Source organism: Typopeltis vanoorti, chromosome 22, assembly GCF_054136105.1.
Source record: "Typopeltis vanoorti isolate ZY-2024b chromosome 22, IOZ_Tvanoo_1.0, whole genome shotgun sequence".
NCBI classification, from domain to species: Eukaryota; Metazoa; Arthropoda; class Arachnida; order Uropygi; family Thelyphonidae; genus Typopeltis; species Typopeltis vanoorti.
The window spans coordinates 4892979-4917817 of record NC_143570.1 but is presented as its reverse complement, the minus strand read 5'-3'; the positions used below and the strand labels follow the sequence as shown (position 1 = coordinate 4917817).

The 24839-nt window shown below is 37.5% G+C and overlaps 1 protein-coding gene across 1 annotated transcript in view; it reads right to left on the bottom strand.

The window, feature by feature from the left end:
• l(3)L1231 (zf-C3Hc3H domain-containing lethal (3) L1231) overlaps positions 1-24839 on the bottom strand; it is a 281991-nt gene that overhangs the window by 73969 nt on the left and 183183 nt on the right. The window contains exon 5 of the mRNA XM_090412243.1: positions 6188-6321. Within this exon, the coding sequence (XP_090268369.1) occupies positions 6188-6321 (134 nt within the window). The remainder of the gene's footprint in view (positions 1-6187; positions 6322-24839) is intronic.

The window sequence follows — 24839 nt, the reverse complement described above, 5'->3', positions numbered from 1 at the left end:
GAAATTGTCTTCCTGGGAGATTTTAATGCTCACAAAACCAACTTGCTTTTCTCCTCTTCCTCCAATTGCATATACCAAGCAAGCAGAGATGCCGAAACATTTGCCACTGCTAATGATCTCACACAAATTATTCACCTGCCTACCAGAATACCAGACAATCCAACCACATCCCAGACACACTAGATCTCTTCCTAGTACACTGTGAATGTTGTATGTTCCCTAGGTAATTCACTTCATAATCTAGTACTTATGACTTCTCCCATAGAGCAATACTCACACAGCTGTTCTCAATCAAAAGTAGTCTGGCATTATAATAACGCCAAATAGAATTAACTTCGTGACTTCTATGTGCCTCATATACTTTATTAGCATGTTTCCATGCCATTCCCCACACCATCTTACACTGCTTTCCCTTATCTAATCCTTGATTCTCCAGAAGGTGTGAGCAAAAAATGGAGTATACCACAACTGGCTATCAACAAGAACTCCATCTTCCTTTAATGCTCATGATCTCGCCCAAAACAAATGCAAGAAAACTAATCCAACTTTGTAAATGCAAAATGCAGGAACCTTGCATCTTATTGAAATGGCAGACAAGCCTTTTAGGTCTCTTACCAAAGCAACTAACTGTAATTTTTGCCCAAATTTTCCTATCCCTGACAGATCCGCTACATCATCACCCACACAAAAAAAGCCAATCTCCAGGCCTCATACTTCTCCAATGCATGCAAATAACTGATTCTGGTAAATGCCAATAGAAAATCTGCTATAATTATATGAGTGACATTTTACCATTTTTCTCCCACAGGAGAAAAGAAATAATGCAATAATATTGTTCAATCTGTCGAACTTTATTGTAGCACAAATATTTATTATCAAACTTTGCTGTTTTGTAATAAAAAAAAATTCATGCTGCTTTGAAAATTTCTAATCTGTGGCACACACTGCTATGACAATTTAATAGACAAAGTTTAATAGAAAAATAGGCATATTTGAAATCTGTGAATTATTCTTCAAAATATGATTTTGAACAAAAATAACATAATCAAGAACGTTGGCAGCCAGTATTTTTTTTAAAATAATATTTCAAATAATTATCGTGAATTTATTTTTTCAAATACAAAGAAAATGTTCTGTCGAGTAAGCGATTAGACAAAATTAGCACAAAAATATTAAACATTGGTTCTCCAAGGTAATGCAATATTTAAGTGAAGAAAGTATGCAAGGATTTATATTTTGTCCTGGAATTAAAAACTGTACAATAAAAAGAGAAAATAAAAATAATTTCTATATTTTTAGTCTCTCTAATATAACTAAGAGTAAGAGTATAGTTGCCCAGCATAAAGCAAGGAAATGCATGCCTTGTTATAGAGAACTGAGACTCAGCTTCGCAAGATAATCTGGTTAAGTGTTCTCTACAGCGTGAAGGATTACGCACCTTCTAAAGGATAGAACAGCTAAATTGCACTACTTGTCCGTGTTCTTTCAACAGGTGTATTGAATCGTATCCAGATTTAGCTGGACATATATCTACATCCTGGCCGGTTGGAGGGTTAAATATGAAGTATTATATATGCAGTATAATATTCAAAGTAATCCATTCTGTTGTCCACATGCTTCTACCAATATTCAGGTAGTTTCATGAACTCGAGATCCAAAACATTTTCACCAGTTTTTTTCAGACCTATAAAACTTAATAACAGATCTGTTATACTGCTATCATTTCTTCACCAGTTGTGTTAAATAGTCCTTCCAGTACTTATTACACCCAAACCAATCTTGTTTTTTCCAACAACTTTCTTTTTCATTTTTCTCGGTCACTTTTTAAGCTTGCCTGCATACATTTAAAATGAACACTCAGTAGGGAAATTAGTCTTAATTCTCTCATTCAATTTTATTTCCATTTCTGATCAAGCTATCTGAATAATGGAGCTCTGAAATTTTATATAATATGAGCATTAATGGTTGAATATCATCTATTCTAGCTGACTTTCTGCACTTTAGATCTCAGTTTTTTTTTTCTCCTATTTTCAATAATGGAATACACTTTTTCCTGGATCTTTTCTACCACTATTCTGTCATTGCTTGTTTTGTTTCATTTAACAACCTTGAAAAGTAATTACTCTGAACATCCAATGCATGCAACATCTTTATCTTCAATTTTTTATGTCATCTTAATCAACTGTGATTTTAGTTACGATACTCTTTCAATAGCCTATGGACCATTTTGTAAGCTTCATAATATTTAGTCTGTCTCCTATACTCTCCTCCCCAGATGCCAATTAAAATCACTGATAATCTTGGGTCAGCTATTCTCTGAATTGCTAATGGTGGAGATTAGCTGCCAACCAGTCTCTAGAAGTCAGTAAGGGCTACAAGACCTTTTCTACTTCCTTTAGAGAATAATGGCATTGGTGAATCACAGTGACTTACCATTTGATCTTCAAAACAACGACCCTTGCATATCATCTGACTTTTGGTAACACCATGTAACTGTACATCAATTGTCCGAACCTTCAATTATCAGAACAGCAAACTGCTTCCCAGTGTGGTTGGATAAATGGTAGATTACTGTATTTTATTTTTCCAAAAGGCTTCACATGACTTCTGTTTTAGCATTTTTACTCCTAATTTCACTCAATTACATTTTTTAATGTATTCTCTCTAAGGAATACATTAAAAAAATGTATGCTGACTCTGACATTAACTTTTCATTGGTTTCTTCTTTTCAAAGATTGCTTCTTAACTTATTAAGCCTACTAATAAGTTCTAATTTTTCTATCCTTATAGACACCCTCATAACATTCCCCATTTCATGACTCTACACGTCAATTCTGAAAGCTGAAGTTTAGAAATATATGATTATTAATTTTGTTAATTTTTCTTTTATTTTCCATTTACAACTTTTTTTTTAGTCCACAAATTTTCAACCCTTACCAAATACTGACAACAAAATGTAATACAATTATTACTAAAAACATAATACAATCAAGTCTCACAACAGCAAACACTGTTGCTGTGAATCCATTCACTACAATGGACTACAAGAAGATCCTGAGCAACATACTCATTATCATCAATGTTATGAAAAGGTAAATTCAACAGAGCAAACCATCCACTTAAAGTAAATTGTATTAAACGATAAACTACACTATTTTTTTTATTCTTTATTCAAATGTAAGCAAACAAAATTTGATGCCACCTTCATACAAATAGCCTAGTCATGAAGATACTTCATGCAACAACTTTGCTTGCTTTTGTTTGGGTAAAAGAAGAAAATAATTTAATTCTTGTCTAATATAATTTACTTTCTAACCATGCCAAAACAAATGTTCTGCAACTCTCTCTGATTCAGAGTATTTTAACCACCCAACCAGCCTTGATGCATATATACATGTCAAAGTTGTCCTGAATACAAATACTTAATAAAATTGCAAAACTACTGATATTACGCTGACATATCATGGATATGATAATGTCAGAGGTTACAGCAGTACACAGGGTAATAAAAAAAATAGCTAAATTGCATAAGTAATGTTATGTACAAGGATACCACAAAACAAATTTAAAGTAAACGAATAATGCAATATCTATATTTAAATTGCATTTATGATAAAAATTTGTTTATATTAATTCTATGTAAAAAACTTCATCATGAGGACTGATATTTCATCCAAATGGATGATGGGGTTAATAATATGGTGATGCATCATTTTTCCACTTGTATATGGAAGACATAAGAAATCTACAATATTAAGCTTGCAGTATCTTCATAGGTCTAGCTCCGACTGTTGAGACCTCAATTAAAAGGGAATCACCCTAGGCAGTGACTCATCTCATAATGCACAGCAATATATACATCCAAAAGGAAGCGCGATGCGCATTTCAAGATACTAGGGCAATTTATGTGAAATTGCAAGTCTTATACATACAAGTAGCCTACTCGTGAAGGTACTTCATGGGGGAAACTTACCATATATTATCGCGTATGATGCGATCCACGTATAATGCGAACTAGAAATTTTGTTTGAAAACTAGTCCTAAAATGCCATGTCCACGTATAATGTGATCTGTTAATCTTGTTCCATAACATTATAAATAATACAATATGAATTAACGAAAGAAATATTTATTTAAAACAAAATGTCAAAATACAAGACGAATTAATGAAAGAAATATTTATTTAAAACAAAATGTCAAAATACAAGACGAATTAACGAAAAATAGTTATTTTAAAACAAAATGTCAAAATCCTTTAAATTCTTCTTCATCTTTTGAGTCGTCAAACATTTCATTTATAAATTCATCTGTAGGGATTGCATCATCGTCTTCATGCTCTCCAATTTGTTGTGCGTCATCCTCGCTTTCGTATATGACGTGATCTTCGGATCCATCCATTGAATTATTTATTCCACATTTAAGAAATGAGCATTGAATCATTTCAGATGGTATCGAATCCCATGCTTCTTTAACCCAGCTGGTGACTAGGGTGATCTCAGGCTTCTGAAAATTCCCATCCTTTGTCATCTTCACCAAACTAGTTGACATCCATTCTCTCCATTTTTCAGGTAAGTGATCTTTAAATGGCTTATTCAAGCTGACATCAAGCGGCTGCAAAACGGAAGTTAGACCACCCGGTATGACTGCTAGGTCTGTACGTAGCTCACGTGCTTTCTCTTTGCTTGCCTCTGTTAAATGCGCCCAGAACATATTCCAGACTAGCATGCTTTGTTGACATAAAGCTACCTGGACGTATGTTCCATACCTGATCCAGCCACAATTGTACACCTTCTTCATCCATCCAACCTTTCTGATTGGTGCGAACAATTACACCTGGTGGAAATTTCATATGCTTTGGAATTTTCTTCCATTTAAATATCACTGTTGGCTTTAATTTGGTTCTGTCTGCCATGCATTCTAGAACAATGGTAAAATGCATTTTTTCATGTCCCATTGTTTTTAAGAAGACACCCTTTTCACCAACTGAGTTTACTGTTCGATTCCCAGGCATATCAAAGTACATGGGCGTCTCATCCATATTGCCAATTTGGGAAAATTCATATCCGTGACACTTCCGTAATTTTATGATAAATTTATGGAAGGACTGCACTTTTTCTTCAAGCTGCTTTGGTAATTTCTGTGCAATTTTTGTTCAGTGTCGTAATGTTAATGCTTTGCGTTCCAAAAATCTGTTGCACCACCCAGGTGAAGCAAGAAAAGATGAAATACCTGGTGTGTCCTTGAATTTACCATTCTTGAGTTGTAGAGCTCGAAAACGAATTGCATTTCTTGTTACTATAATGCCATCTTGTCGTTGCATCAAAATCCATTCATTTAGCTCTTCTTCGAGTTCTGGAAAGGATGCTACATCTCCACGATGGGCACATTTCGTTTTGGGGATTTTTTCGAGACTGTTTTTTTGCTTACGTCAAAGTCTAATATTACTCTCTGCTACACCAAATTCTCTCATAGTAAAACTGTTATTATGTTCTTCTGCAAACTGCACGACATGCAATTTAAATCCTGCTTCAAAAGATGAAAGTTTACGTTTCTGTTGCTCATTTTCAGGCTAGGTTTGTTTAACGAATTAATATTTAAAATGAACTGTAGTTAAACTGATTTACCTAACTGTGCTCTATCATTCGGTGACGGAGAGTGCATGCACAGATACGATGCGCGCTTGGTCGCCGAATGCGAGTGGGTCAAGTAGATTTGGTTGCATAGGCATTAGGTAGTATATATTGTGTGTGCAAGTCTAATAAGATGTTATATTTTTTAGGATCCAAATATAATGCGAACCCCTAACTTTAAGCAGTATTTTTTACCATAAATTTTTCGCAATATACGCGATAATATACGGTAGTTAGCTTATACTTGGATAAAGGATTAAAACAAGAATATAATTTCTTTTCTAATATAATTTACTTTCCAAATGGAAAAACTTTCAAAAGCCATCCACTATAACATATTATTTCTTTGGTCCTTACAAGTTCATGATTTTGAGAATATACATAAATATTCTTTTTAACCATGCTTAAAAGAAATATAAATCAGACTAAAAAAAAACATCCTTTATAATATTTCCGTTCTTTCAGAATATTAAATTTCTTCATTTTTGAAATAATAAGCCAGTCTGAAATATCTATAGAATTTTAACTTTTAAGGGATGTTATGAAACTTAACTTACCCTTTTCTTTGCATGTTCTGGACATAAAGGTAATTCATGACAAATGTCAAACACAGGGACACAGCACTGGGTATTGTCTGCAAATTTAGCTGTACAATGTTCAAAGAGTTGCTGATCAATATTGTATGTAATATCTATAAGCAAGTTAAAGATTGTAACATAAAAGGATTCAAAATTTCATTCATGAATTTTGCTTCCATATGGAGAAGACTAAACTGAAAATCTAGAAAATATTCATATTAACACTAACTGTTTCAATAAATAATTCTAAAAAAAATATAAAAGCATAAGCTAGTTCTGCAGAGATAATTACTTATATCACCTATAACTAAGTGATATAAGTAATAGAACATAAATTGTAAAAATTCAGTTTGAACAACACATCACTATTTTCCCCATCCCAAGGTCAATTATATTAAATCATACCATTAAATGCTCCTCAAATGAATTCATTTTAGCAAATTACGGAGACTATACAAATGCACCCCAAATGAAGCTATATATATCCTGTTTAAACATTTTTTTTGAATGTTAAAAAAAAAAAAAAAAAAAAAAAAAAAAACCTGGAGAACGAAATACCATCATAGAGATAGATTCTCTTTTTCAGAGTCATTTAACATACTGTTGTATACTGACATATTGTACAACAATGATGAAGACTTCATTCAGTGAATTGTAGCAAATGATTTCTGAACTATAGAATTAGTAAAAATTTAGATGGCATTTTGGGGTGACATATATTTATTATTCTTCTTTATGTTATACATTCACAGTAAGCATTCAGATGAACTTGGAATCTCATGTTCTTCTGAACTTCAACTGATTGTGGTCATTTAGCATTATATTTTTCAACCATGTTCTCCAGACTGTTTTTCTGTTTTACGAAGAAAAAAGGGGAGAAATCCTATCACTTATGACATCAGACCAGCTAACTCACCATTAATTGAAAAGATCCTTATAAATGTTTCTTCTAGATAGGATCTGAAATAGGTTTTGACAACGAAAGGGGATATGCTATTCTTCTTGACTGCAGAGTGATAGCAGGCTACTTGTTGGTTTGTCGTTTACTGGTAAATATATAATGAATAATACAAAAGTATCCATTTCCTCTCTGTGTTGACTAGAGTTCCTCCGGAGTGCCACCTTCTCAGCATAAGAAAATTTCAGGACAGCTGGGTGGCGGTTAGATTCCTCTTTGCTCCCTGATATGAGATATTTTGTTCAGTTTTCATCTTCTATATTTCTTTTTCCTCCTTGCACTGTTGGTAGCATGAAAGTAGGCTAGATAGTCTCCCTTACAGTTGAAACGTTTAGGTTTCTTTGCAGAGCAAGATTATTATCATGCTCTGTACTACCACATTGGGCAGAAATTATAATGCCAAAACAGGAAGTTTGGATGCCCATATTTCTGACATTTAAAGCATCTTAGTGGATTAGGGATGTAGAACCCAACAAAACAGTGGTGATAGCTTGATTTTACTGATGTTGAAGGTGTGGATGTGTCAAAAGTAAGGATGATATCACTGGGCAGAACAAAACAATCATCCCTAAGTATTAAGATGAACCTCATCCCTGTCATATTTCTTGATCTTTAAACTCTGAACATATAGTCCCATCTGGAACATGAAGGAGATCTCATTGTGCTATCGCACATCTAGAAGAATGGATTTTAATGAGGTATTACCATAACTGATATTCCCTCTAGATTTTTTTTAAATTGTTTTAGGAGATCCTGCTAATTCTTCTGAATCGAGAAGGGTGATGTTTTCCCTATTATCTTGTCATATGTTGCATGAATGATGAGAATCAACAGTATATTTATATTTGTGTCAAATGTTTATTGCATCTTATTTCTGTTATCAAATGGTATATCTATGGATTATCTCTGAAAAATTTGAGTGTGAAAAGTTCATATTCAAAGGGAATTTTTTTGATTTGGTGCCAGAGATCTTCATCCACCACAGAGTCACACATGGACACCTGCCATCTAGCAAGCAATAAATATGCTTGGAAGTGAAACACCAAGGTTTCCCTAGCTGCAATGCCAGCACTGCGGGAAGCCTTAGGCCCTGCCTCAGACTATATGGAAGGAGACTTACTGCAAATTCCTGTTGTTCCTTGCAATCCTGCCCAGGCCCTTCCATCTTGCCAAAGTTAGGACCAAAGTGATGCACGACTACCATTAAGCCCCCCCCCCCCCCCTATTTCCAGATGCCCATGTATCAAGCAGCATGGCAAACAAGGGGTAGGGAAAATGATCCAATAGTGGTCTGGAAGAGAAGATAGTAAAAAACATGGGTAGCAGAACAAAGAATATGGAAAGAAAGTATAAAAGAAAGAAAGAAAGAAAAATGAAATGGGCCAGAACAATCATTGGGAGGTTCTTTCTACTATGAAGAGGTACTCCACATGGAGGGGTAAGACAAAGAAAAGATTGGGATATACAATTTTCTTCTTCCTTTCAGAGGAAAAATCAGTTGTCACTTAAACAAAAATAGTACAGAACAATCTCTGAGATGATCTTTTCTATCACTAAATCCAGAATACTGAAAATGTCTTTTATTATTATTATTTTTTTTTTTTTACTGATCCTCTAAATATGACTACTTAAGAAACGATGAAAAGCCATATTATAAAACATCGCTTTTCATCATCATCATCATTAAGAGAGGTTTTTCAATTCAATCATAAACACTGAAGACTTTTCAGTTAAAGAGTAATGCTTCTATTGCACTATATAATCACTTGTTTACATGCAACAGAAAAAGACTGACCATTCATACTAGAGCTAGCATTTGAAAACTTTCATAAATTTCCTACATCTGCAGTACTTACTAAAGACAGGCTAAGACATAAATTTAATAAGGCAAACTTAATAATCAAATTAGCAAGTAAAATAAAATATTATCCATTAATGCCTTTTAAATCCAAAGAAAGTAGGCATCAAGTATTGAAAACATAAATTTATAATGGAAATTATGAGTATTAACATTTGTGAATGGACCTAGGTAATGGATAAAATATCAGATGACCGAAGCCTACTTACTATGTAGAGCAGTTAATTATCATCATACATCGGAATACAATAAAATTCTAACTGGAGTATTCATAGTTTTAAATGCAATTCTTCTCTGACAAAAACCAATCATGCTACCCCCCCCCCCCAAAAAAAAGCCTGAGATAAATAAACAGTAGATAATATCCAGTATTTGGATTAAAAACAAAAAATAAACCAAAACATAAATTTGGCTAAATGCAATTTTATAAATTGATTTAGGGTTGATTAAGGGTCAAAGTCAGATAACTGGAAGGAGACCTCCACACTGCCTTTAAGGAATGCAGAGAACCAACTAGGGCTTCTGACCTAATGTTCAATCCTAACCTTTGCATGGTGTGCCCCGTTAGTAGGCATCCATAAAGTACTTAACAAATGAGGATGGCCTGACAATTTGGGATTTAGCTGACCAAATTGTACTCCTGCTGCCTTAAACCAGAAATAAACATGAGATTTCATGTTGGCTGAGGTATCATCCTGTTATATCCTGTTGAGCAACAAAAAGAGATAAATAAACAGCATAAAAAGTATCCAGTATATGGATTACAAACATATTAAAAAATGGATTAAAAGCCTGCATGGTTGGCCGAATGAACAGCATATCCGCTCTCTAACCAAAAGGCTGCGGGTTTGAATCCCACCGTGGGATTTAAAAAAGAAATCCCACTGACAGGTGGGATTGGCTGGATATGCTTTAGGGGGTATGATTCCTACAAGGACAATGACTCCTACATGAGCAGGTCCATTTCCAGTTCTATTCTTACAAATAATAATGAAATGCCTTAAGCTGGGATTCTAACTGGGTTGTTAATACGTCTCCAGAACACAAAAACAGATTTCTGTTTCTACAGAAGAACCTTGATATCATTAAAATTTTGGCAGCAACAGTTCCACTGTAAGAATTTTCCTATTCTTTTAGTTTGCGAATAGCAGTTGTGGGCAGCAGTAGATGGAGTTGGTGTAGTTGCAGCTGTCAGTTGGTGAATGAATGGTGGAGACGGAGTTGTAGAGCAGTTGCCCTCCCTCAATGAGTCCTTGGACTCCCTGGAGGTGTCAAATAATAATAATAATAAAAGGTCCCCATTATTTTCATCATAGAACAAGGGCAAACATGAAAAGTCAGATACTGGAACAAACTCCAATTCAACATCTAAAAGAGAAAGAAACAAATTCAACATCACAAGAAATGAAGATAGGAACCAGCAACATAAAGAGTACTAATGGAAAGGAAATTGAACTCGAAGCATTTTAAAAGTACCACGTGGACACAATTCACATTGCTGAGACAAAAATAGGTGAGATCCTACTAAATAACATGCATATAATGTTATATTTGGGTAACAATGATCAAGGAAAGGAAGGAATAGTGATAGCATTCAGTACCAAATTATTATTATTACATAACATAACACCTCCAGGGAGTTCAATGACTCATCGAGGGAATATGAAGATAAACTTCATGATTAGAAGGCAATTTCAAGTAGAGTTATGTGGGAAAACTTCAAAATAGAGAAATGGACAATGAAATGATTTATACCTATGAGTCCCACAGAAAGTTCTATTAAGAGGGAGCAGAGGAATTTTTCAAGTCATTAGAGCAGGCAGTTGACTTCAAGAAAACAGAACAAAATCGGTGCTTGTTGGGATCTATAGTCTTCCATAATTGTGCAAATCTGCCAATACACCTCTCTGGTCTACAGAAACAACCAACAATATATTTTCCTATTGGCTTCTATCTCACACCAGAAGCCTCAACTGAACCATCCTCCCCCAGATCTAAAATTCTGTTTAATTTCTAATTTTGTTGGTTGTAGTTCATCACTTAGCAGCACTATCCCACCTCCTGTCCTATTACCTCCAGCCTTAATGAAAATACAGTAGCATTTACATTCTATTCTTGTAACTATATCATTCTATATCATATGCAAGAAAGATATATTATTTTCTTCCAACCAGGCCCCAATGATGTCTAAATTTTTGGCCATATTCCAACATAAAGATTCACAAGTTCATGTGGAGAGAAGACACACAAAATAAGAAAGTCTCACTGACTATGTTACTGTTGATAGTGATATCTTCATGCTGGTTCAGGATACAAGCATATACATAGGATATGTAATTGGAAGTGACCATCACTTAATTTTCAACAGGATAAAAATGAATATCACACTGAAGCAAACAATGTGTAAGGAAGTTTTTAAAAGAAATAAAGTTGAGCAGTTTTTACAGGTAAGCTATAGACTCAACTATACAAGCATTATTCAAAATAAGACATTTCAAAAACAAGACCTGCAACTTGGAGTCTCAATGACCATGTCTGAAGAAAACATTCACTGATTCCTGATTCATCCAAGGAGGCATATGTTGAAGTGGTCTGCAAGGACAGAAAAATAAGAGCACTACGGCAGACACAAGACGTTAAAGTAATAGTCCTGGAAAAGGGGAAAAAAAAAGAATATATTGAATGCTCTTAGCAAATATGTTGGCAGACACCTTAAATACAGAGAAAAATGTAAGAGCTAAGCTATCTGTAAAAGCAGATAAACTAATGCCATATGAAGACTTTGATAAGAATATAGAAAATAAATATCAGGAAGGTAGCAAAATGTTCTGGAGGCTACTAAAAAAAGCTTGAAAATGGAGAAAAGAGTACTGAAAATGGAATCAAAGATGATAAAGGTGACATGAAAACTGAAGGTAACATATTCTGGATGTCTGGAATAATTACTTTGAAAGACTGTTACATGAAAGAAGTAATGACAGAACAATAGTACAAAAGATTTAAGAGGAATACAAACCAGAGTAGTACATATCAATACGTGAAGTAGAAAAGCCAGAAGTTGAAATCAGGATGAATGAAGTAGAACTCTCATACTACCCAACTATAAAAAGGGAAATAAAGCTGAATGCAACTCTGGTAAGTGTTCCTGGTAATATTTATGCAAGCATACTTAAGAGACTGAGAAAAATTGCAGAAGAGAAGATCAAGTGAGCTCAGGCCAAAAAGAGGCTGTCAAGATCAGATTTTCACTTAACAACAAACAGTTAGGAAATCATGGGAATATAACACAGATCTGAACTTAAGTTCTGTAGATCTAGAAAAGGCATCCAACAAAGTGGCCAGGGAAATGGAACATTATACAGGATGATACCTAGTCTATATTTAAGTCGTAAGTCAGCAGTTAGAATTGAAGGAACTGCTGACTTACGTTTGATGTAAAATCAGGTGTAAGACAAGGTTGCACTATGTCCGTTATTACCTCATCTATATGGATTGCATTATAAAAGAAAATGGCATTAAACCTGGTATCAGAATCAGAGATATCGAACATCTCTTTGCTTTATGCAGCTGCAATCTCAATGGAGAACCTATAGGAAACGTAAAAAATATTTCAGCTAATTAGACACATATCTTCAGGACTGGGGTAAGATGGTACAACTTACTCTAAATCCAGAGTAATTTATTAAAAAAGGGTGGCACACCATTTGGCAACTCCTATAGGTAGAGATGACCTGCTAATGCTTCTGCCTGGTATCTATACTCGGGCCTGGCTCCCACTGAAGAGACCTCAATCCTGGCTCCCACTGATGAGACCTGCCAGTTACCAGAACCCGAGAGAGCTCCTGTTCCCGTCCTGTTACAACGAAGGTGCCATTGCCAGTTACCAGATCCCGAGAGAGAGCTTGTATTTCAGTCCTGCGGCCTTGCCTGGCTCCCACTGATGAGACCTCAAGGCTAGGTTCAAGGTCAAGTATAGCAGAAGAGACGCTTTGTAGTTGCACTACTACCTGTAAGGATCACCATGACAACAACAGAAAGCAGCGGATTCCAGCCGGAGGCAAAAGTAGTATCCTTTGGACCTGCAGTCGACTAGGAGATCCAGATTGCGGAGACGGATTTCAGAGCTTCATGCACCTGTTCCATAGAAGTACTCCAGTGTTGGTAAGACCTTTCTTTTTTCTGTCTTTTCCTTTGTTTCGCGCGTATTTACTGACGAGGAATGCTCGGCATTTCTCGACTTTGGCCCTTGCTAACATCTCTCTTTTTTTTTCCCTATCGATAATAGTTAGGATTTCACATTAACAATGACATCCTTTCTGCCCAGAACCAGGACTCTCGGTATCGAGGTCAACCAGTCCATACAGAAGCGGGCGTTGGCGAGAGCGCTAATTAATGAAGTAGGGGCAGAGAACATATACGGTTTCACACCGTACCCGGGGGGGGGGGATTTCAAATAGTGGTTAAAGACGACCAAACAAGAAGGAAACTATTAAACGGTTTCCCATGCTCAGGACAAACAATGAGGCCTTTTGTAGTAGGGACCCTATGCAAAACATTAAAAATAGACAGGTTTCCCCTGGAATACCTGGAAAAAGAAGCCGACATCAGGAAATTCTTTGGTAAATGGGGGAAAATTTATGATATCAAAGGCTGGAAAACAGGAGAAGTAGAAATCCAGATAGATATGGAGAAAGAAGTTCCCAACTTCGTTTACTTGGGCCAAACCAGGGTTATGGTCAATTACCCAGGTGTTAAAAGATTGTGCTTTTGATGTAACTCTGGTGAACACCTCGGGGCAGAATGCCCGAGAACACAATGTAGAAACTGCAGATCACCGAAGCACAAACTAGAAAGCTGCACAGCACCGTGTTTTAAATGTGGGGACTCGACTCACAAAGTTGACACATGCCCACACAGGACACAGGCAGAAGTAACTGGAGGGACCATAACACCGGTCAGGGCTACACCCATTGGAAAACCTGAGGCTTTATCAGGGAACGATTTCCCGAAGCTCCCCCAACAGGCTGCAAGAGGGGGAACAGCAGAGAACACAGCCTTCACAAAAATCCCAGTGGGTAAAATACCCAAGAAAACCCGCCACACGAAGGGAAAAAACCCCAACAACGAGATGGGAAAAATTGATACACACAGGAAGGAGGATGAAATGGTCGCGATCAGCACTCCAACAAAGCGCACAAGAGACATAGAGACAGAGGAAAAGAAAAAAGCTAAACAAAGCAGCCTACTGTCATCGGAGGACAAAATGGATAACTCCCAAATTATAGGCCAATGTGGAGCAACAGGCACAGAGCCCTTCGACGAGGCCGTAACAATGCCAGGAAACCTACCCCCGGTAGCGGACTAACCTGCAGAACCCCAACCACATATCCACAGAACGGACGCTTCTAGCGCCATGGATATGGACTTTCTAGGCAACCTCTGTATTGATCTCGAGGCAAAAAGTCCAAACAGCTACGATGGAGAATCGGATGTGGTTTATGTAGACCCATGAACAGATAACAACCCCCCCCTTCTTCTAAACATCAACATGGAATTTAAAATTGCCACTTTAAACACTAACGGACTTCTTTACGCAACCCTTTTGCGCAAAGCACTGTCTGGAGGCTAATGTTAACGCACAAAATTAATATCCTCCTGATACAAGAAACCCATTTTTATAAGCATTGGGACGTGGAGAACTTCTCGGGAAGCTACCCAGTCACCAGCTACTGGTGCTTCGGGAACGCGCACTTGCAAGGGGTGGGGATACTAATTCCGCCCCAAATCGCGGGGGGAGTTCTTCAACGTCCAGAAAGACACCACAGGATGTCTAGTAGCGGTGGACTGGAAGTACGGTGGCCGTACCATCCGGCTTGTTGCAATTTACGCCCCGAACAACCCATACCACAGAAATGGTTTCTTCTCTGCCCTTGAAAACTATCTCCTGGGAGCAGACCACCTCAGAGTAGCCGGAGATTGGAATTGTGTGGAAGACACACGTTTAGACAAAGTGGGCGGGAATGCAAATACTGGAACTGGCGGCATTACCGCCTTAAAACGATGTTGTGTAAACTTTGATCTCGTTGATGTCTGGAGGCGGAATAACCCATCCAAAGTAGAGACAACGTGGTGCTGCAGCCAGATATCGACGAAACTAGACAGGGTATACGTATCTCAAAACTTGGAACAACATGTTCAGAGGATACGTCACACCGCAGTACACAAGTCAACAGACCACAAAATGGTCATATTCAAAATCACACTCCCAGAGGTCCTTGGAGGCTACCTCCTACCTTTCCCAGTCTTTTTAGCGACCAGCTACAGAACCTTTGTGACAGATGGACAAACACCAACTGGGACTGGGAAAACTGGCTGTGCTTCAAGTGGCAGGCTAAGGAACTGTTTCAAAACTGTGGATGCGAAAGGGCCTACCAACAATGTAAATGGCTGAGGGATCTCTACAGGGAACTCGGCTGGTACCGGAAAAATGAACGGAGTGGAGTTCCCTGCGGAGATCTTATCAGACAAGTAGAAATAGAGCTGCAGCAAGAGCGGCAGAGTAGAGTCGAGGACCTCGACTTTCGAACGAGACTCTATCTCAGAAATTTGGAAACGCCTTCCGCCGCATTTTACAATCAACAACGGGGTGGCAGCAAATGACGAGAGAACGATTTACCAGATCGAAGAGAAGGGTCAGATTCTAAACTCAACCCATGAAATACTCCGTCATTTTCATCAGCAGTATCTCGGCATCTTCTCTGACCAGCAGGGCACGGATGACTTCAACGAGTGGGACGTCAAACGTTTTCCTGATCATCTTAGTGCCCTGCATGACAGGCTAATAACTGCGGCGGAAATAAAGGCAACGTGCAAAACAATGAAGACAAAAAAGACCCCAGGGCTAGATGGATTAGGGATAGAATTCTATATATCTATCTGGGATTTTGCATTGCCAGCATTAGTAAACATCTTCAACGAATTCCTCACTTTGGGAAACATCCCCGAGGAATTCGTTAAGAGCTATACAATCTTTATCCCCAAGAAAGATCAAGATCGGACTTTGTCAAATAACTGGCGTCCGATCTCCTTAACCAACTTAGACTACAAGATTTTCGCAAAAATTATCTGCACGTGCATTAAGGGCGAAATAGAAAATATAATAACAAGCTCACAGGTCTATGGAATCCCAGGTAGATCTATGGAATTTAATCTCTTCTTTGTTAAGTGACCTAATCAGACTGGCCAAGGAAAAAAAATACCCCCTGGCACTTCTCTCCACAGACCTGGAAAAAGCATTTGACAGCGTCAACCACATGTACTTGCAGGACACCCTCAAAAAAATAGGTGTGGGGCCGAAACTTCGGCGTACAATTAAAAATATGTACGCAGAGGCCTCGACACAACTGTCTATTAATAGGTTTCTGACAGAACCGATCCGCATAAAGAGAGGGGTTAGGCAAGGCTGCCTGCTAAGCCCCCTCCTCTTTTCTCTAGCATTGGAACCCCTCATCAACAGAATTGAGAACACCCCTGCAATTAACGGTATTCCACTGCCCCAAGTCTCCAGACAATGCAAAATAGTGGCATATGCAGACGATGTAGTGGCTACACTCAGAGATTCTGAGTCCATATGCATCTATATTGACATACTGCAAAACTTCAGCTTAGTCAGTGGTGTCCGAGTTAACGCACAAAAAACTAAAATCAACTTTTGGAAATTTCCATAACACTGGACTTCCCTATGGTTTAACGCTGCATACGCAGCCCCTAACAATACTAGGCATTCCGTTTTCTGAGATCCTAGCATTACCAACTCAAAAATTACAGGAAACAAGCATGGAAAGGATAAAGCTGTTCAAACCAACCTTTTTCTCCTTTTATGGCAGAGCCACAGTAATAAGAACAATCATTACCCCAATGCTGATGCACACAGTCAACATCACAGGCATCACACTGCTACAAGAAAATCAATTATCAAAAAACCTCATAGATTTCTTCTGGAATGAGAAAAAACACGAGGTAAAAAAAGAATACCTACAACTAAAACATGAAAAAAAAGGGGGGGGGGGGGGTATGCTCTGCCCGATCTCAAAAGCCTGCTCCATGCAAACACATTCAAAACCGTACAGAAGGCCTTAAACTCAAACCACACTTCAGGCCTCCTCATTAGATATTTTATAGGATTTTTCCTCCCCCTCTTTGGGATCACGGACTATGCTGGACCCCACGCAAGGGTTGTACCCAAGTGGTACCGCACACTAGTGAAATCGCTCACAACACTCAGAGACAAAGGAACAAAAATCCTCACACACACAAACCCAAAGCAGTATACTGGGATTTCTTCCAACTCTCCAGGTGTGATACACCAAATCTCAGGACCAACAATGAAATTCTTTTTAGAAACATTAAAAATAGCTGGGGACAGCCTTTTCATTGGGATCTCACCTGGCGAATAGCCTAAGGGCGGCTCCCGGTGAAACAGGTTAAATCCATGCATGTACCCATTCCGTGCGACCTCTTCTGTGATGTCTGCCGAGGCGTCGAAATGGTGGAGCATTTTTTTTTTTTTTTATTTTTGCCCACCAGCACAACGCATCTGGCAAAGACTGAGCACAGCATTGGGAATCCCGATGCTGTCACTAGAAGAGGTCGTACGTCTACAATTCCCTCCACCGGTCAACAAGACCCAAAAGTTCGCTATCTTCTTAATTAACGTCTTAAAGTATCACATCTGGAAGGTATGGAAAAAATCCCAGGTACAGGATGCAAATTTAATGTACGCAAGAATAAGGAAAGTTTTTTTTTCTATCTACCTAAATTTCTTGCGCAAGAGAGACATTTACTAGGAGACTTTAAATTTGTGAACAAATACTGCAAACCACCGAAAATATGCTTTCTCATACAGGGATGCATCAAGCCCTGTATATATCTTTAGAATCTACAAAACTCCACCTAACTCTCCATAGGAAAAGTAATAACTATTCTGTCCTTCCTCGCCACAAAGCTTTCGCTGGCATGAATTCTCTTACTCCAAATAAGGGGGGGGGTAGATCTGAGAAACCGGGCTGCGAAGGCTTACAGCGAGGCAGTGCCGCTCCCTGTGAGTGGCATCTCCCGGGCCAGATTCTACCCCATTTTAAGTCCCAATGGTACCAGGTCTGCAAGTTCTTCAAAACGTTCTTATTCATTTCAACTTACCAGACCTTAAGTCATAAAAAAAAAAATAATCTAGTCCGGACCTTAAGTTCTGGAAAAAAAAAAAAATTATGGTAAATTTATATATCCAGTTTGGACCATAAGTCCTTAGATTTTCAATAACAGCAGTAAATTTTAATAACCCGGAATACAAATAAGGATATTATACTTAGTAACAAAAATTACGAACAAACATTTAAACTGTAAAATACTGTTCCAAAACAGGGTCAACGGATATCCTCCATAGACACCTGATTAAATCATTAAATTGGATAAATTTATATGCAAACTTTAGACAAAATTTTATGGTTAATCTTTTTTTTTGAATAGATAAACTGAGATTGTGTTACAGACCAATTAGCCTAAAATGGCTAAACAGGTTGACTGAGGCCTCTTTTACCTCCTACTATCCTACTCTATCTTGCATTATCCTCCTCTCTTACTGTCTGCTGATCCTCAGCATGCTTTATTCTCCAAAGGCCAATGATGAGAGACATGAACTTCCATTCTACCCCAATAAGGTTGAAACTAGTCTGGGTTGTGGCCTTCCCTTAATGCATAACATTAGACATATCCGCAAGGAGATGTGTTTTGCATTATGGGAGATACTGAGATAGGAGTGTTGGTAGCTTGCTCCACCTTTGCAAGGAGTGCCCTGGTGTTGTACCACCTTACCCCAGTCCTGAAGATACTTTCAGGTGCAAACTTTGTTTGCTCACACTTGGATAAAACTAAATTTATTATACTCTAACCAAGTGAAAAATAAACTTTCTAGTGCTTGAATACTTTTGACCATCCTTCATTAAGAGAGAATGTATAAGATAACTGCTGAGTTTTTTTTTCCTTTTTGTTCCAATCCTATACACAAGAAGTTCAAGGACCTATAGGTGCATCATGTGTGGACTGCAGGTTAATATTGAGAAAGAAGTTTACTGACATTTTTTTCTTGAAAATTGCAGGTTGTAATTGTTTGAAATACTTGAGGAAGGCTATTTCAGAAGATGGAAGGTAGGTGAGATAAAAAAGGAAGAGAAGAAGTAGGTTTGGTATGTTCATTCACTGCAGTGAATATGGATACAGGGCAGTTGCTGCTCTTGAAACAGAAAACAAGTGAAGAAAGTGTAAGAATGATGGTTACCAGTTCAGCTGTATAGTGGCCATGGAAGCAACATGTAGAACAGACACAGATCTGAAATCCTGCACCTATGAGATGTTTTATCTGTATACAATATTTTTTGTAATGCTTGAGGCCATCTAGTCATATTATGTATTAAGAGATTGGTCTCTTTGTGGTTTTTCATGGTTGGATCTACATCTAATATATTATAGGTAGATGTGTCAGAATCTAAAACACCGATCTTCGTTATGTAATCTTTGGTATTTATGATAACTACACAGCACATGTTAAGATCTCTTAAGGACTGAGTTTCTTCAAAAAATAAATTCCTTCCACCAAAAAATTAAGTTCACATTAGAGTTGGAAAATAACCATCAAATAACGTTTTTGGATGTGCTATTAAAAAGATAAGATAATGGATAAATAAAGCTCACAATCTACTGCAAACCTACAGACACTGGACGTTATCTTCACTTTAAATCTACTCATCACTATGCACAAAAACTTAGCATCATACATATGCACAAAAAGAGAAACAAATATCATCACAGAAGAAAAAGATCTGCTTGATGAGCTCTCGCTCATATCAAAAACTCTATCCAAAAATGATTACTCACAAAATATCATTCAAAAGATTCTCTATAGAAACAGCCCACAGCAACAACCTCAAGTGACGCAGTATATATCGTCCATCATCATACCTTTTGCTGGCTCAGTCTCAATGAAAATAGCAAAAATCAGGGTTGCCTTCAAACCTATTATAACTACACAGCACATGTTAAGATCTCCTAAGGACTGCATCACCTTCTACAAGTATGCAGGTGTATATAACATCCCATGTTCCTGCGGACTGAACTATATAGGCCAAACATCACGAAGCCATAGAATTCCAAAAAAAAGAACATGTAGGAGATGTCAACAACAATAGAACAGACACCTCAGGATTAGCTTACAACTTCTCGATTTCGAACCATTCCATCGATTGGGACAACAGCTCCATGCCATATATTGAAGAAGATTTCAGATGTGGAAACTTTAAAGAAGCTGCAGTGGTACTCCAGACGGGAGAAAATCTCAATAGAAATCAAGGCATGATATTAAAAGACATTTGGAAAAGTTTTATAAATTCACTATGTTCAGCAGAACGCAATTTTGCGAAAAACTATAAAACGCGATCTACTAACAATAACTAAGTCCCCATGCTCTATGCTCTTAATGTCAAGTATCATTAAGTATTTTCAATTTTTTTTATTTGATTTGATTTTAATGTCGTTACTGCATTCTTCTGTTTTAGCATTTAATGTTAGTGTAACCATTCTCATCCTGAAGAAGCCAGACAGACTCAAGCTGGCGAAACTGGGAGACGATTATATACATATATTTATAAAGAATCATGGTCCAATAAAATGTCTCATATTTAGTATAAAAGGACCAAATATTGAAGTCAATAAAAAAATCTTTAGCTGGGAGACGATTATATACATATATTTATAAAGAATCATGGTCCAATAAAATGTCTCATATTTAGTATAAAAGGACCAAATATTGAAGTCAATAAAAAAATCTTTAGTTCTTATGCAGACTGGACTGGCATTTTTGATGTCAGGCATAATCTCAATTTATTTGTAGTCTCTTCCTCCCATGATTAGTGCCATCGCTCAATTTTTCGTTATGTTGTCTGACTGAAGTCTGCATAGAGGACCGACAAACAATACTTAGATCCCTAGCAACCGCATCCACAATCTCATTTCCTTTAATACCAGTGCAGTTTGAGATCTAACAGGAAAAAAATGTCTGAATGAAGGCTGTTAATTTGACAGAACAGCTGTTGAATTTCATAGAATACCACGATGATTAAGCTATTATTATTATTATTGTTCTGGGCAACTGCAAGGAGTAGACAGACTCATCGAGGGAGACCCTAACATCATGTCAAGAACAACTATTCGACACTGACACAATATCTATCATACCTTGCCTTGAACTCATTCACAGTCGTATCACCCACAACATTCTGGAAGCTTATTCCACTCATTCACCATTCTCCAAGTAAAAAACCTAGCTCTAACACCCTTGTCAAACACGCTCTTGCCCAACTTCCATGCATGGCCCCTAGTCCTCCCACCACCAGTCAAATTTTCAAAAATATCTTCTGGATCGATCTTATAGAAACCCTTCAGTAATTTGAAATTAGTTTGTCTCTGCATGTTAAAGTATTTTTCAGAAGCCAAGTGATTTGATGAGCTGATTTAGTCACTTTTGCAATGTGCCCCCTAAACTTCAATTCCCTATCCACGAACACTCCCAAATCCCTGGCCTCATCAATCTCCTGGAATACAGTTCCACCAATGCGATATACTGCTGCTATTCTTTTCACCCCAAAGTGCATAACCTTACACTTTGCCAGATTATATTGACATCCATTTTTCCTAGCCCAGTCCTCCAAACTATCCAAATCATCCTGTAAAATTTTGACATCCTGTGAACTCACAATTGCTCTACCCAACTTTGCATCATCAGCAAACAAGTGAACACTTCCTCTCAAATCCTTTCCTATATCATTGATGAACAAATTGAAAAGCAGTGGTCCAAGAACAGAGCCCTGCGGCACACCACTAGTCACAAGCCGTCTTTTAGACTCCACTCCTGCATAAACCACTCTCTGGTATCTCTCCTTCAACCACCCTCCTATCCATCTCACCAACCCTATATCTATCCCCATCTGCTCCAGTTTACTGATTAGGGTTCCATGTGGTATCCTGTCAAAGGCCTTGGCAAGGTCCAGTAGTATCACTGTAAACCCATTACCCCTATCCAGTTCAGTCATCACTGTGTTATAAAACGTGAGCAAGTTACTGAGGCATGATCTACCCTTCACAAAACCATGTTGTCCCCCATACAATATCCCATTTTCATCTATCCAATCCTGTATTCTTTTCTTTTATTTTATTCTCCCTGTCATTCCTGAACACATTATACCCATCACATTCAATCCCACTAGCTATATCATCTACAGTCAGCCATGATTCACTAATACCAATAACCTGTGGTCTGGAAGTGCCAACCATGGCCAAAAACTCTTCCTTCTTGTTCCTAATACTCCTAGCATTAGTCTACATGAATTTAAGACCCCAATTAGTCCCAACCCTAACTTGATGCCTTATATTAACTATCCCACTCGGAGTTGTTGTCCTTATTCCCTCGGGCATATTATATTCATTCATACATTCAATTGCCTCCTTAAGGACTGTATATCTACCTCCCCCTTAATAAATCTAGTTTCACTGAATTTGCACATCCATCACATTCAGCAACACTTTCTCAAGTCTCCTTACACCATAACTATTCAAATGCAGGCCATCCATCTTATATAGATCCTTTTGCCCATCAAACTCACTCCACACATCAACAAATTCCACGCCACTCGTCATACATAACCCACACATAAAGTCATTCACAATTATGGCCCTCCTTTTAAACATTTCACTATCATACCGTGGCAAAAGACTAATCATTCTAACTCTCTCTCTCTTTTCTTTTGCTACCTCAAACAATTCATTCAGGTCTTCTATCATTTCCATTTTATTTCCTTTCAAATCATTCGTACCTCTTAAAACACTTAAGGAATAGAACAACGTAGTTAAGGATATAAATTAAATTAAACTTTAATAAATATTTTCCGATATTTCGGCAACGTCACGTTGCCATTTTCTAGAGGAACTTACAAAAGTTACGTGCACATAGGCACTACAACACAGAAACTGGGAATGAAGAGATGAAGCTATTGTTCTCCTAACAGTCCTGATGGTGCCCTCTAGTGGGCTAAGTAGGTGTTCTTGGCCGTTGGACTGAAGGTCTGCAGATGTAGGCCTCCCAAATTTGGGGCAGTCGCATACAACCAAATTTGTTGAGGTTTGGAGAATTTCTTAGGGCTGAGGTTGATTCCATAAAGAGTCTTTCAAATTTGTATTTGCTACGGTGTATCACTGTAGCAAAGTCAATTCATGCTACAGCAAATTCATAAATACTGGTAATAGTATGATGATAGCTGAAGCTTAATATATATCAACTGCACATAAAAAATGTTCTAAAACCTACAATGTAAAGAGTGTAGTTGCCACGTGTGGACAAGAGGTTAAGAGTAAAGCAAGAATTTCTCAATGTTTCCTTGAACAACTGAAGGCAATGTGACAAAAGAAAGGTACTAGGTTGGATGAAATTGTTGTCTGATCACAAGAAGATGGACAGTATATGTACTTTGACTAGTAAATGATTTGTTCTTAGTCTTAGAAGGTAAGGAATGATGGCCATTTCAGCACAACACTGCCAATGTTGTTTGTAAAATTATGACCGAAGCAACTACTATCGAGGTTAATGTACTGTCTGTTAATTGCATATGTTCTTTGGTGGGCTGACCTGTTCTACAGGGTGAAAAACTTTGCCACCACTGACCATGTAAATTCCTACAGAAGAGAAGTCAATCATCTTATGTCTTTTCTGGGGCAACATCAGGCACTTTTTAGGACAGATTTTGGCATACCACCGCTAGATATGTGAGCAGCACTTCAAGAGTCTGGGCAGATTTGTGATTTATATGGTTTTAGCAGCAAGTAAGCAATAGTGTCTTGAACATTAACAACATTATTTTTTTTGAAGGCTGAAGATGCCATGGATACTAGGAAAGGCCTGGAAAAAATAAGACAGCTCAAAAACCAAAATGTGATCCTGTTTGGAGATGATGGATAAGGACATATTATGGAAGTACAAGGATGTACCAAGGGAGAACCCCTTTTACTCTCATGCCTAAATATTGAACATATCTCACTTAAATATATTTGCTGAAAATACACTCAACTCCTAATGATAGCCCATTTTAAACACACTCTTTCTTCATCACACACTGGGACTCACATACTACATAAAAAAAGAACTGGGACCTCACATATATCTTAATCATGCCATTAGTCAGCTTCTAGGATTCTAAAGTTTTATATTAGCCATAAGCTGCAAAATCTCACTTGCATCTCTTCTGTAAGATTGCCTTATTAACTTATATCTCCTCTACTTCATCAATTCCTCACACTCTGAAGACTACATTTCCTCAATACATCCTCTTATGCATGATCCCAAAGGCCAGTTATCATCTTGCATCTGCAGTCTCTCAGGTGACTCCTCCCATCTCCTTGGAACTAAGGTGAGCATATCTGCATATAATAACTGTGGTCATATAAAGGCCCTGTAAAGTAGAAGAGTAACTTTCTTTTTCTTTCATATTAGTATTTTATTCAATGCCATATTATACACTGCCAAGGTGGTTCATCACATCAATTATCTGATGTGATGAACAATGTTGGCAATGTACCTTTCAATTTTCTGTCTACTATAACACTTCTCCCTAGCTTCACTGACTACTTGCAGCAAATTCCCATTAATATAACAGTCTGCTTGCAATTCCTTCATACAGAATATACACAATCTCACTTACAACAAAATTGAAGTAATA